We start from the raw sequence: 14,804 nt of genomic DNA on the forward strand, positions 1-14,804 counted from the left end.
TAATCTTATATTGACTTGTCAACACATCAACAATTATTTCAAGTGTCAAAACTGCGCAAACAATGTGTACTTATTGGGAAAGGGTCACATAGAAAAATCTACATCCGTGATGACAAAGCAAACGGATGCCTTTTTTTCCCTCTAAATGTGGCAGACTTAATCTTTATAAGTCAACCTGCTTGATCGGATTACAAACACCAAGTTGTTAATGGAAGGTAGAAACTAGAAAAAAAAGGTTACTTCCAAAATTCCACTTGTACAGCAGCTGATTGCATTGGTAACGATTGTTCATTTATTTCTTTAGTGCCACACACAGTCCCTGAATAAACATAAAACTAAAAACAGTGAGATATTTTTATGTAATTGTTTTTTTTTTTATAAATAAAAACAATATACAAGTTGTGTTGCTAACATTTTACTGAAAATTCCATTGTACTACCTCCCCAGTCTTTTCTTTCAATAGCATGAAATTGTCAGACAACCATTTGCACCTATTTATAGCATTACAGGCTTTGAGGCAGATTTCATATTCATGTTGGTCCAATTTGTACAAACATCCATTGGTAACAGTAATCATTATAGACTGATTTAAAAAATAAACATCCATTAGACGGGCTGAGTTAGATGTGTAGTGCAAGGACCTGTTTTATATCCACAATATTTGTGGGAAAACAAAAGGTGAAAGGTACACAATTGTGTCAAAATGCATCATATATTATTTCTTTATCCAGCCAGTGAAGTCGTTTTGCAGATTTTACTGTGGGAAAAACATGTAGAATTGATCATTTTCAGTTTGAAACTACCCATCTAAACTAAATTCATGTTGTACAGGTAAACAATGCAATGACTCATTGCCATACCCTCAGTATAAATAGTTACGTGAATGAAGAAGACAAAACAGTTTGCATTGAAAACATTGTGACACCACATGGCCCGCCCACTTCCCTGTATTAAAACTATGGGGTGGATTCAGGATGACCTCATCTGTTTTGGGAGACATTATCTCCCCAGTCACCAGAAGGGGGCAGCACTGACTCATCCTTTTCGACGAAAGTCCATGAGGCGATGTGACGTCTCGCTGTCCCACAAGGACGAGGCATGATCTCACCGAGTCCAGCACCCGCTTGTGCCAATCCAAACTTCCCATTCCAGTCTGATTTCATCATTTCAGGAAGATCAAATAAAAAGCCATCACCACACAGGAGATCGCCACAGAAATATGCAGCCGTGTCCCAATGACTGCAGCTACAAAGAATCAAAATATGACATTTACAAATTACAAACACAATATGATCAATAATAAAATATAAAGACTTTTTAAAAAATTGTTAAGACGCCTTTAGTGTCATTTTGGCTCCAAAATCTTGTTCCCCAGAATCACAATAGGAATGGAAAGTAACACAAGATAAGAAGGACTGTTAAGTGTACGCTGTATACTAATATACATAGTATTACATAATGGTGGGAAATTGGTAATGTGAATTAACAGTTGCCTATATCCTAATCTCACAAAGATTATTTATTTGAAAATGCTTTATAATAACGTCTTAGATAATAGTGCACATGGTAATAACCAGTTTTGTCTGTTTACGTCACAGGAACTTAGAAAATGTTACACTGACATTCCTTTATTAGCCCTGGTCCCCAGAATTACTGTGTGAATGGAAAGTAACACAAAATAAGGACTATTGAGTGTATACTGATATATTACATAATTGTAGTAATGTGAAATAGTTGCCTATATCTTTGTCACATAGATTATTTGCTTGAAAATGCTTTAAACAGGTAGTTGTTTGTATGTCTGTTTACTTCACAGGAACTTAGAAAATGTTACATTCTTTTATTAAGCTGTCTAAAACCTGCATTAAAAAAGTAATACTCTCCTTGAGTGCCCACCAACGCGTTTCCATGAGGATGTTATGTCATGGAGAACTCAAGTCTAACCTTATATTGTTTTTCAAAGTCTCTCGATTTATCAGCGCTACCCTATAATCGGCTTTGATTCATAGCCATACATTTTAATATACTACAAACTAGTGACAATTCAAACTAATTATAATGCAAAATATACATACTGATCTAATTCACTGCAAAAAAACACTAAACATTATTTATTTGTATGCTAAATACATGACATATAATTACGCTGTTTGAAAAAGTACAACTGAGCCGCATAGATGCTGTGACTGCAAGCAAACCAGGCCACAATATTGGTTTGAAAATCTTCTAATTGTGAACAGGTTCGATTGTGAGCCAAGGTTCGTCCTCTGCAAGAAGCTAATATTTAACAATATTAAAATACATAATTACAATAAAGCAACCCCTATTGATTTTCAACATTTGTGATTATTGTCAGTGTAGTGCGACAAACCTACCTTTGTAGAAGACTCCCCACACTCCTTTCTTCTCTGACAGCAGCCAGCTGTTGAGGCGAGGAACCTTTTTGAAGTATGCACACGTGCAGACGAAGAGCAGCCCAAACACCAGGATGCCATCGAAAGAGTACACTTTGGAACAGGGGTACAAAAGAGGTATTTTTATAATATAATAGTTTAGTTTTGCAAATATTTAAATGATCTTGATCATGTGATAACATCAAAGCAATGGCGCATTACAGATGATTTGTGCACATGAAAGGCTCTTTATGGGGTTGTGAATGCCCATGTAATCCATTGTTGTTTTGATTTGTGCATGATTTGATTTGTGAGTCTAAGCAAAATATTAAAGCAATTCCGGCATTTTAAATTGTTACACAAAAGTTGCTGACATGATTATGATAGTGTTTGACGCAGGTTAAGCAAATGTTGTGCATGCACATACAGGACAAGTTTCACTATTATGAGCTCTATAATGCAAAAAGCAAAAAAACGGTTCGACTTCGTTGATCGAAGGTAGTTTACCAGATTTCAATGTGGCATTGAGCAAAAATAAATCAGCACTATCAACAGGGTGGTCGGGTGTGTCAAATGACAACTTGAGACCATTCTAGATTTATAAACTAATAGAGCAGCCGTTTGGGGAACCGAAGCGACAGCTCCGGGCCACGTCTACAGCTAACTTAACGTTAGCTTTCGTCAGCTAAGGTTAACTACTCTGCTGCTGACATTTATTCAACTCGCGTTTTAATAAATATCACTTACCATTTGTCATATTCGCAGTGGCCTTTTATCGATGTTACGTAACTGTTAACTTATGTCCATCAAAACGCCATCGTGCGTTTTGGAAGAGAAGCTAACGAAATCGACTTCGCATACACTGGGTTGACATTTCCGGTTTCAAACCTCCTTTTACTTCTTTGCGTTTGCCTGGCGTCCAAAGCGCACTGCTGCCACCTAGTGGAATTTTGGATTCACAACACCCTATGTCACATGCACAAAATAATTGGTTTTCACCACTATGTCAGCCGAATGTGTCTTGCATGTAGTGTCGGATTTAGCTAAACTTCACATGACTTACCATAAACGTTATTTGGATATGCCGTTGAAGATACTGTATTCCCTTGTCACGTCTGTTATTTAACACGCCGATAATGACAAGCGATGATGTCACTGCTGGTGACGTATTCGTATGTGGCAAGATTACATATAGTAAACAAACCTTGTAATTCAATAATGTAATGCAATGCTTTAAAAGTGGCCCGGGTGACGCTCATAATTGATTTGTCTTGGTAAAAGCAACCAAAAAAATGAGCGATGGGACTGAATCTTCGGAAATTTCGTCTGAAACTGTTTGATTCAAAAAAATATTACAGCTCACAATGAATGCACCCGCCGAATCGCTCCTCAAATATGATCGTCCAGTTTTAATTCCCAAAAGTGCAGATAAAAAATCAGCAAAGGTGAGTATGACCTGGTTTCAAAAAAGTGTTATTAACTTTGTAAACATAGATTGTTACATAAATAGATACACAAAATTCAAATTTCACAGGCTGAGGTGCAGGAAATTGAGTCGTTCTAAAACTAAGTAACTCAATATTCTATCTATTTGACACTCAACATGCACTTGTGCAGTTATATCGGCCATCTATGCGTTTTAAAAATCAAATGTGGTTCTTGAGCTCAAAGGTTTGTCTGCAAAAGTCATAAAAAAATCATATTTTATCATATTTTACAGCTGCATTTATAGCACCATAGATATAGTACAACTTTTCCTGCTCCTTTTTAATACAAAAAAAATGACTGCAATATACTGTACCTAGCCCAAATTTCTGAAAGTTCAGGTGTCAAGATCACTGTTGCTGGAGCAACATCATCCAGTACGGTATTGTCAGCAATATCCTACGGAATGATTTATTAAAATAAATAAATAAATAACATAACATAACTTTAGCGTGCTTATTACATTTTGCACAATACATTATATACAAAGCATTGCGTAAAGCCTGCGAGTCTCATGTATTCTAGTCTTAGCTTCAGCTGTAAATGGTTACCACCTCTTTTCCTGTCTCAGAACTGGTTCATGATCTAGACACAAAAACCTGTTGCATGTTTGTACAGGAGCCGGCTCCAATTTGATAGTGAATTAAAGAAAACACATTTTCTTGCTTCAGGGACGTCCTGCAAAAGTCATCAAGTCAAAACCTCAGCAACCCGCGGAGTCTTTGCTACGTCATCGTAAATCCATAACAGCCACGCTTGAAGAGATCAAGCAGAAAAATGAAAACCTTCTCAATCTCATGTTTCCACCCAGGTATCCAAATTGCTCTTCAGTCAGTGTCACCCAACAGCATTATTTATTGTCCTTTCCCCCCTGCCAGGCAATGGGAGGAGGCAAACAAAGAGTGGGTGCAGAGAGTGTGCAGCGAACCATCCACTCGAGTGGATGTGGTGAATCTTGAGGACGAATTGGACAAGAAGCTCCTGCAAACACGTGCCATGGATACTGGAATCTGCCCTCTGAGAAGGCAGTTATACACTGAGTGCTTCGGTAAGGACTCCAGCTAGTTGTGTACCACACAGTAATATCTGTAGAGTAAAATATACTCTATACAGAGTCTATTTCGTCCCACTCTAAACAGAGTAGTATTTTTTAGTGTGTACCAGAGAATTTGCAGATCCCATGAAAAACCTATTAAAGATTTTTCACTCAGAAATTCTAAGTGAACTTTGCGAGGAGAAATTTTGACTACATTTTTTTTTAGTTACACAAGGGTTAAGGAACAACCTCATGACCTTTAGCTTGGGAGACTGCTACTCTACCACCTGAGCTATGCCACTCCTACTGTTTTCTTATATCCTAAAGGAGACCAAAAACATTTTTTGACTTGTAGTTACGAAGATTCCAGCTGACACGAGCAATATACTAACACACATTAGGAGCTGCATGGCTGAGGGAGTAGATATGTCTCCCAACCTGAAGTTGTGGGTTTTTTCCTCAACCCTTGAGTGACTTTTTTTTTTAAATGTTTTTATTTTACTTTCTTTCAAGTGTAAAATTTAAGAGCAAAAATCTACTCTACAGAATTTACTGTGCATTTATACATCTACTTTGTCAGATGAGCTGATCAGACAGGTGGTCCTCATTTGTGCCGAGAGGGGTCTCTTGTTGCTCCGGGTAAGAGACGAGATCCAAATGACCATTGCTGCCTATCAGAACTTCTATGAGAGCAGTATGGTGTTCGGCATGAGGAAAGCCCTGCATGATGAACAGGACAAGGTGGCCTTGAAGGAAAGAGTAAGTCTGGAGAACCACAAAACATAGAAAGTTGAGCTCCTTCAGTTTTCGGGTGAATTTCAGGATCAACCTAAAATACAATTTATTGCCTGGGTCAAACACCTGTTGAGAATTTGGCTGTTTAAATACCGAAACATTGGACAGTTGGACATGTGCTTTCGCAGGTTTGGAGAAAGTCAAACTAAGTTTACCTGTAAAGGTTATAGTGCTATTTTGGTTCATCGTGAAAAGGCCAATATCCCAAACGTTTGTTAGTAGTAGGTGTATTTTAACCTAATGTAATGTTTAGAAATTAGTATGGTTAAAGTTAATTTGTTAATATATATATATATATATATTTACTTGTACATTTCCCAGAATTATTATTTATACATTTTTGTATTTTTTGAATCTGCTGTTCTCATTCACTTGCATTTACCTAAAGTTTGCTAGCTTGGATTGGTTAGTGTCGGTCAGCTGATTAGTTGTCAGGAAGTGTTGTCACTGTAACTGCGTGTGGGGACTGGATAGCCGATAGGCCAAGACTTTTGAAGCCGCGAGGCCGCCATATTGCTCCTCCCAACAAACGTTTTCTCGGCATACAATCTATACATTTACAGTATCGAAATTGGAGAACATTTGAGACAGTACTTAGTAGAAACAGCATGATTTATGATATTTTAAATTTGTTAAACATAAACAAGAGGACTTCAGACATTTTACAACTTGCCTTACATACATGTATAAATTATATGCTTAATAATGTTTACAGGAGGAAACTTTTATATTTTTTATTCAAGAATTATAAATATAATTCAACAAAATATGCCTCAGCCAAATCTAATTTTGGGGTCTAACGAAATGAGCGATAAAAGAAAAAGGGGGTCTTCAAAGCAGCACATACCGTCCACGTGTTAATTATTATTATTATCATTTTTACTTGTTAAAAAAATAGTGAACACCCCGCCACAAACCTCCCGCCCCCGGCCCTATACTAACTGCCTACGAGCTGTTTATGTCTAATTTGTACGTATGCGTCTGCTCGCGAGATGGGAGGAGCAAGATGGCCGCCCTGTGACTTCAACGGCTTGCACGGGCGTGTATGGGCTATCGGCTATACAGTGGTGACTGACGAGTAAACAGCGTTGTTCCAGAAGAAATCCGTCTCAATCCTGCTTTCTGGTCTTATAAAGAGTGTTCCATTAACCACCAAATGAACCAAACGAACCCTCTATTTATCTGCTTGGTCTCTTTTTACATGTACAGATGTCCGATTTGGAGAATTTAAAAGAGGAACTGATACATAAACTGGATCACCAAAAAAAGAAATCTGCGGATGCGAAAAGAATAGCAGATGAAAAACAGGAAGCGCATGAAAAAAATTGCATAGAGGAGATTCAGACCCTGAGGAAAAACAACCAGCAGCTCAAGGTCACACATCACAATATAGCAAAGTTGACTTAACTGCCTCGTTTTCTCATTCTTACATGTCCTTCTCTTTAGATCCAACTGGAGGGGCTCCTCACGGCAAAGAAGTAAATTTTTAATAATAATAATGAGCTGACCTAGTGCTAAACATCACAATTTTTTTTTTACATCTGTTTTGAGAATGTTACATTACTAGACTAGTGAAGTTAGCTCTGAAGTTGAAAAGGTGAAAGTTCATTGTCAACATAAGACAATCGCTGTTTGACTGAGTTTAACACAGCTTTCGACCTTTACAAGTACTTCTTAAGATGTTGCAGTATGAGATTTGCATTATTAGCATTAGTCATACATCTGTATAGAGACAACATGGCTACCTTTTCAAGGTTATATAACTTACAAAATATATATTTTTCCACTCTTTTTTTGTGTGTGCATAAAATAGATCATAATGAGACTGGCCTGCAAAAATAAGCAGATTTGATTATTTGGTTATCATGACGTAGATTTGTCAACTTCACACTTTGTGGTTGCTACACGTCAGAACTGTGCAGTTTTAGGGCACATTTCATGGAGGATGGCTTGGACAACCTGCTTCCACACATGCTACAAATACATCTACAGGTTTTAAGTGGCTCAGCCACGTATACATTAGTCCAAGCGCCTCAGAAGGCTCAAAGTAAAGTAGTCTGTTCGCGATATGGGAGGAGCAAGATGGCCGCCCTGTGACTTCAACGTGAGGTCACGCGACGTCACCATGGACGTAGACTGGAGAAAAAATGAAGGGGAAATATTTTCCTACAGGGGCACCCCCGGGCTGTCGCCCTTCCGTAGCCGCACCAGAGTGCACTGTGGCTGGCCACAATTCTACAGGTGGCCCGCTGAATTTCAACAGAGCCAACACAATAAAAAGGGAACTAATTTATCAGAGGAAAGCTGGTTTACATATCAAATTAAGGAAAGCATCGACCTAAAGTCACAGCAAAGCTTATTTACAACTCTTGCTGTCATTGGCAGGCATTTAAGACCAACTGCTTGAAAAAGGCTTTGTGGACATTTCTAACAAAATATATTGCAAACACAATTAAAGGACATTAACTCATTCACTGCCATTGACGGCTATAAAAACGTCAAAAATTTATTTAAACTTTTTATTCAACTTCCCCCCCCCCCCCACACACACACTTTTGTTAACAAGAGTATGAAAACCTAGACATTTAAAAAAAATTTTTTTATTATTATTATTTTTTTTTTTTAAAGAAAAGATGATTAAAAATTAGGGGCGTCAGGCGATTAAAATTTGTAATTGTAATTAATCACATGACTTCACTAGTTAACTCACGATAAATCACACATTTTATATCTGTTCTAAATGTACAATAATTTTCTTCTAGGTTTTCATACTCTTGTTAACAAAAGTGGAAAAAAAGTTAAACTAATAGAAATAGTTCAAATGAATTTTTACGTCTATAGCCGTCAATGGCAGTGAATGAGTTAAAGATAAAAAAAAAAGGGACATGGGATCTTCAAAAATAAGCAAATCCAGAATATTATACTTCTAAGAGTGCAGATTCAAAACTGCTTTTACAAGAAACTAATCCTTTTTTTATTTTTTAACTTTACAATTCATTGTACTTCACAGCATTACTTATATTGCTGAAATGCATTTATTTCGTGATGTCATCAATCTAGCAATACCCAATAAAAACGGACTTTTATAATTTATTGCTGTATCTGTAAAGTGACCTTCACTGTCCTCAATGTTACTCATATTGTATTAATAAAATTCTTTTTTTTTTTTAATGAATACAACCAGTTGAGCAAGTAATTGATGCTGGAAAATGTATAAACCACACAGACAACGAATACATGTGACAGTACCACATCATTTTAATAACATCCAGGGAGGATGACATTGTACAATAAAAAATAAAAATAAAAATAGTAATAACAATGACACAATCATCCACACTATAGTAACAGTAGTTCGATGTTTTTGAATCATGTGACGCGATCACAGGGTGAGGTGAACTTGGAAAGCAGAATACTGTAGATGAAAAACGGACTGAATTTCTAAGTAGTTGGACACACTGCTCCACAGTACTATTAGGAACATGTCGACTTCATCTGCCCATTATCATCACACCGTACACGTGACTTATGAAGCAACAGGAAGGCCTGCTGAACAAAACACATTCAACCATTTTCCCTTTCACACTCTGTGCAACTCCACTTGCAGGAAAACCTCGCGTACCTTTAGAAATACAAATTCACTGTGCCTCCCCATATGCCGGCACAACGACCAGTGTGCTTACTGCATAATAAATTAACAATAAATACACATATACAAAATTATTTTACAACATGATGGCAGTCTCCGGAATAAATGACCCTCAAATGAATTTCAAAATGTGTACAAATGTTAAGAGGTTCAACGGGACAAAATAAAGGGTATTTGCCAACAGCGGGATATAAAACTAGCAAACAGAAACAAAGCTTAAAAAAAAGCAACAAAAACTTGCCTCGTTTCGATTTCGAATCGATTGCACACTCCTAGAAAATAAGACGGTTAACATTTAGAGTTATAGTAACATGCATCACAATTAAGTCATGCCACCAACGTAAGCACCCATGGCAAAGGTCAGTTTGTTTACAGTGCTAATGCTAGCTTAGCATTGCTCGGGCTGCTAGAAACTGGATATGCGTCAAATCGCGCTCATTAATGTGAATATTAGGGCTGAGCAAAAAAAAAAAACGATATTGAATCGATTTGACTTTTTGAGCCGGGTATCGATTACTTTATTATCGATTCCCCATAAATTCATAAGAAAATTTAATTTTAAAGGCAAATTTTTTTTGTATCTTACTGTTTCTTGAAATTTTCTGTTCACATGAATTTAAAAGTAATTTCTTACATATATGAAAGACCTGATTACTGCACTTTAAAGCTACTGAACGTAGAATATTCCATTTTGAATCGCTACTGCCACCTGCTGACGAAAAATGAAACTGCACATACTGTTCTTCACATACACACCACGCACATTACGTCACATCCGCAGACAGGGCGCGGGAAATTCTAACCCGATTCCAGTCTGAAAACTATTGGCCAGAGCCTTGCAGGACTACCCATTGTGAACAGCTAACAGCTGTTAATCTACTAATTAGAAGGCATTTCAGTCATAAACGGTCAAATAAAAAGCTTACTGTAAAGTTATTTTGAGGTGGGGAAAGTTCCATATTCCAGCTTTAAGACAATTCAGAATATTTTTACTTTATACTTACAATTATTTAAATAGAATTAAGAATTAAAAAACAACAACATTTAACCAGTTACTGCCTCCGCAAAATTTAATTTGGAATTTAATGTTTGTGGAGTTTTTATCATGTCCTTGATATTCCATAATTAATCAGATTGAATTGAAGTGAATCGGAATCGAATTGGAAAAAAAATCAAACTGAACTCTTGTAAATCGAATGGGGAAATAAGAACAGATACACAGCCCTAATAAATATTGCTAGTAATTTAACAATGTAAACTCCCCCATTAACTAGGCCCATGTCCTAGTACGCTCTCTGTCCTCACTAGGACGACTACATGTTACTAGCGACGCAAAACTGTGCAATTGTTTACATTGGGGCACTACTAGTACCAATAGTCAAGCGCTAGATGTTAGCTAGTAAAATGTTATAACGTCACTAATATAGCACACAGTTATCAATTTAGCATCACTAGTAATATGTTTGCCGAAGTTGGCCTATTAATGAGTGGGAGAAAAAGCATACTAGTACATGTCCCTTTTTTACATTGGATATTAAGGCCGTCGAATAAATGCTCACATGGCTCAGCACAACCATCTTTCCTCATATTATACTGGCATACAGCATGATTTTTTTTAAATTTAATATGAATACCAGGTGTATTAGTGGTAAGGCATTTAAAAATGTATTACTAGAATATAAAGCATCACAAATGAATGTTCCTCCAAATAGTATCTAATTAAAATGCCATGTAACAGTCTATGTCACTTAATAAAGCTCTGCTATTCTTCTAGATAATTTTCAGTTGCGTTTGTCCCACATAGAATAAAGTAGGAGTGTGCCCAAAAAAAATAGATTCTCATAAGAATCGCAATTCAGAATTGATTTTAAATGTCCCGAAATCGATTTTATTTAAATTATTTTATACTGTCTTGCCTTTGTCTGTGTGTGCCTTTATTTGGAGCGCTGTTCATGTTGTACCCGGTTTGGCCACTGAGGGGCAGTGTGGTTCCACGCGGTCTAATACACTGTTAAGTTGTAGCCACATTAGAGAATAGAAAGATAAGTCACGATCAAGTTATTCCAATAAAAGTTTTTTTTTTTCAGCGTGGAGCCGTTCTTTTGAGTGATAAAAGTGCCACGAGTAGCATGCTAATTAGCATTAGCGAGTCAGACTGGAGTAGATCATTACAATTCCTTGCACGTCTACAGTATAGATTGAAGAGAAAATCATTGTCAATCAAATCATTTTGAATAAAAAATCGTTAACTCATTAACTGCCATTGACGGCTATACACGTAAAAAATTCTTTTGAACTATTTCTATTAATTTTACATTTTTTCGCCACTTTTGTTAACAAAAGTATGCAAACAGATATAAAATTTGTGATTAATCGTGAGTTAACTAGTGAAGTCATGCGATTAACTACGCTTAAAAATTGTAATCGCCCGACGCCCCTAATTAAAAAAAAAAGTTCTTTAAAACAAAAAAAACTATAGTTAACTAGAATTAATTACGTTTAAAAATTGTAATCGCCCCTATTTTTTTCTTTAAAAAATAAAATAAAAAATTATAAATAAAAAAAATGTATTTACTTTTTTTAAAAGAAAAGATTATTATAAATTAGGGGCATCAGACGATTAAAAGTTGTAATCGTAATTAATCACATGACTTCACTAGTTAACTCACGATTAATCACAAATTTTATATCTTTTCTAAATGTATCCCCCAAAAATCTAGGTTTTCATACTCTTGTTAACAAAAATGGAAAAAAAATGTTAAACTAATAAAAATAGTTAAAATGAATTTTTGACGTCTATAGCTGTCAATGGCAGTGAATGAGTTAATCGAAAACCGATTCTGAATCCAATCGCAGACCCAAAAATCGGAATCCAATCGTGAGACATTCAAAGATTCCCATCCCTAGAATAAAGCCTTTCTAAAAATCTAATAAGCATCTTAATATTTCCAGGGAGCAGAGGAGGCGTCACTTTGGGGTGATTCTTTAAATGGACAAGGATTAACATGTTGCAGCTGGGCCACTGTGTGAGGAAATACGGTGGTCAGACTGACCGGGATCTACTTCAGGATTTAGGGAAATTTAATTTGAAGGGGGAAAAAAAGCATAGCATACCAATATAAAATCTCACAAAACTTTCTTTCATTTCCGCAAATAATCTCGATTTTTATCCACTCAAATCAAATCTAATAATTTGGTGATTGATGTGAGAACACAAAGGTACAATGGGGCTTGAAGTGTAAACACAACGAGGAAAGACCTAAATAGGGACTACGGACGTCAAGTTAAGGAATGCCCTCCTTCCTTTGGCAGCACTGCGAGGGGGGCACACCCCAGTCGTACACGTATGACAGCCGCAGCCTGACTTCCTCCTTACACAGCCTGCCGTCGCGCTGCAGCATCTGGTGCTTCTCCAGCATGTCCTCCAGACTTTGCTTATGCGTCACCAAGTATTTATTGTTGCAACCGCGGGATTTATATTCCGTGTCGAAACGCGGGTCGTGCGTCCGACGAACGTCCACCGGCGCCAGCCACGCACCCAAAGACACGTCCTCACTCTGCCATATTTTTAAGTAGCCTGCGTTAAGATGCACATATCGTACCAGGTCGGATGACAGGATGTAGCCGCCGCCCAGCGCGTACGGCAGGTAGTAGTCACACAGCTCCCAAGAGCTTTCCCGCCACTTCCCGGCCGTCTTGACTCGCCCTCGCCCTGAGAAGAAGCCCCAGTAGAAGCGGGTGGGCTCTTTCCCTCGCAGCTCCTCTTTCAGAAGGTCCAATCGAGCGAATGTGTCATCATCTGCTTTGAGGACAAACTTGAAGTCCACATTGTGGTCCAGCCAGGAGTACATGTGCAGCAGCTTCATGGTTAAGTTCTCATAAGAATCTTTCAAGTCAGGCAGTAGAAGCAGATCCTTGTGCCGCCCTTGTTCTACGTTGAGGTTCTCAAGGTCTTCGTTGGAAAGGCCCAGAGTTCCTACCACAAACATGGCCAGAACGTCCGAGTCCCGCTTGGACAGCCACGTGCTCCGGATGATACTCCTGCGCTCGGTGTACTTGGGCCCTGTTGTGATGAGGACGACAAGGAATGCTGACACGTCTTTGGAAAGGTTGGACGGGTCATGCTGCTCTGGACGGGGATGCAAAGCACTGGCGTGGGGTGCTAAGCCCGGTGGGTCAGCATGACCCTGCTTCAGGGTTTCGGAGGTACATTTGGCCAAGAAGACGAGCACCACAGCAAAAGTGCACACAGTGCACAGGAACAGCGCAGTCTTGTGGCGGCACACTAGACGAACCAAATTCATGGTGCTGAGCCTGTTGTACAGAAAAAACTAAAATAACAAAATAATAATTTGTGTGCTTGAAATCGAAACATGTCATCTGTAAAAATGCAATTTATAGCTGACTAATTACACTACATTATATTTGACACAACGTGTTTGCATCATAATCATCTTGTATTAGTTATTTTAAAATACTTGGTACAAATTTCATCTCTAAACACCTTAATATGAAATGAACTCCATTGTGATAAAATACAGTCAGACATTCAATTTCACATGCAATGCAAAGCAGACAGTTACTCTATCGGCATTGTAAAATACAAACGTGCTGGGATTGTGGTTTAGGTGGCTGGGCAACAATTATGTCACATTTACATGAGTAATTAGCCACTCAGCCTTTTAACGAGGAAGCTACGTCTGTGTATTGTACCGTATTTCTCAAATTTCCGCTCTTGTAATTTCAAGCTATGGCGCTAGCTATGCATTGGTTTCATTATGCTAAGTATGTTGGGTTATTTTAAATACCTGAGCAGTAAAGTGGCCCTTTTGTGAATAGTCGAGCCACAGCAGGCCGTGCAGCTTTGCTAACGTTGACGTTGGCTACCGAGTCCAGAAGCCCCGCGCACTCTGGCAACTCTCTCCCAAAAAAGCAAAATCACACATGGTGCATCAATTGGACGAAGGCTATACTAAACGAGACACGCAAAGTATTGCAATGTCTTAAACTCGTACAGAGCCAGACGTGGACGTTTTCATTTTAACCCACGAAATGAGGGAGGCGGTGATTGATTGGAAACCGGAAACATAGCCCCCGAAAAGGGGGAGAAATAAAACACAAATACAGTATGACGTATATTTTATTATCATGCTCTAATTTATATCACTTAGGTTTGCGTATTATGACAAAGACACGTTCCCGTAAAAAAAAAAAAATTGCGAACGGCAGGAAGCAAACTCAAGATGATAGATCCGTGATTTATAATACATGGTGAACTCTGCATCTTTACCATAGCTGTAGGTCAACGCCGCCGCCATATTGGATGTGGCCATATGGAAAAGTGGAGCTCTGTGAAGCTGCCTCATTTTTTTCTTTCTTTTAGACTCAGTGGCGTTTTACGCAAAAAAAATAATACAAATTAAATTATTATATGATTATGACTGAA

General features: G+C 37.8%; 3 protein-coding genes across 4 annotated transcripts; 1 reads left to right on the top strand and 2 right to left on the bottom strand.

Moving 5' to 3' along the window:
* Positions 1-399: 399 nt before the first annotated feature.
* tmem167b (transmembrane protein 167B) lies at positions 400-3,305 on the bottom strand. Its single transcript, XM_077572640.1, has 3 exons — positions 3,141-3,305; positions 2,376-2,507; positions 400-1,245 (listed from the first exon to the last, which is right to left on the bottom strand). The coding sequence occupies exons 1-3, from the start codon at positions 3,148-3,150 to the stop codon at positions 1,163-1,165; spliced, it is 225 nt and encodes a 74-aa protein (XP_077428766.1). The 5' UTR covers positions 3,151-3,305; the 3' UTR covers positions 400-1,162.
* Positions 3,306-3,757: 452 nt separating this feature from the next.
* LOC144056578 (axonemal dynein light intermediate polypeptide 1-like) lies at positions 3,758-7,191 on the top strand. The gene is made up of 6 exons (XM_077573509.1): positions 3,758-3,838; positions 4,550-4,689; positions 4,757-4,926; positions 5,495-5,673; positions 6,919-7,083; positions 7,156-7,191. Exons 1-6 carry the CDS (start codon positions 3,758-3,760, stop codon positions 7,189-7,191), a joined length of 771 nt encoding a protein of 256 aa, XP_077429635.1.
* Positions 7,192-8,943: 1,752 nt separating this feature from the next.
* On the bottom strand, positions 8,944-14,423 carry b3galt6 (UDP-Gal:betaGal beta 1,3-galactosyltransferase polypeptide 6). Of its 2 annotated transcripts, none has more exons than XM_077574240.1 (2): positions 14,167-14,423; positions 8,944-13,672 (listed from the first exon to the last, which is right to left on the bottom strand). In XM_077574240.1, exon 2 carries the CDS (start codon positions 13,660-13,662, stop codon positions 12,643-12,645), a length of 1,020 nt encoding a protein of 339 aa, XP_077430366.1. In that variant the 5' UTR covers positions 13,663-13,672; positions 14,167-14,423; the 3' UTR covers positions 8,944-12,642. The 2 variants fall into 2 exon arrangements, with proteins under 2 accessions (XP_077430366.1, XP_077430365.1); XM_077574239.1 differs by having other exon boundaries at positions 8,944-13,689.
* Between the last annotated feature and the right edge of the window lie 381 nt (positions 14,424-14,804).

The sequence above is a fragment of the Vanacampus margaritifer genome, chromosome 8, assembly GCF_051991255.1.
Source record: "Vanacampus margaritifer isolate UIUO_Vmar chromosome 8, RoL_Vmar_1.0, whole genome shotgun sequence".
Classification (NCBI taxonomy): Eukaryota; Metazoa; Chordata; class Actinopteri; order Syngnathiformes; family Syngnathidae; genus Vanacampus; species Vanacampus margaritifer.

What these genes read in the sequence shown, in the direction of transcription:
- tmem167b (XM_077572640.1), bottom strand. An exon ending in GTGGGGAGTCTTCTACAAAG is followed by an intron (nt 1,246 to 2,375) that starts GTAGGTTTGTCG and finishes GATTCTTTGTAG; the next exon opens with CTGCAGTCATTGGGACACGG.
- LOC144056578 (XM_077573509.1), top strand. Translation starts at nt 3,758, where the DNA reads ATGAATGCACCCGCCGAATCGCTCCTCAAATATGATCGTCCAGTTTTA. An exon ending in AATCTCATGTTTCCACCCAG is followed by an intron (nt 4,690 to 4,756) that starts GTATCCAAATTG and finishes CCCCCCTGCCAG; the next exon opens with GCAATGGGAGGAGGCAAACA. An exon ending in GTTATACACTGAGTGCTTCG is followed by an intron (nt 4,927 to 5,494) that starts GTAAGGACTCCA and finishes CTACTTTGTCAG; the next exon opens with ATGAGCTGATCAGACAGGTG.
- b3galt6 (XM_077574240.1), bottom strand. Translation starts at nt 13,662, where the DNA reads ATGAATTTGGTTCGTCTAGTGTGCCGCCACAAGACTGCGCTGTTCCTG.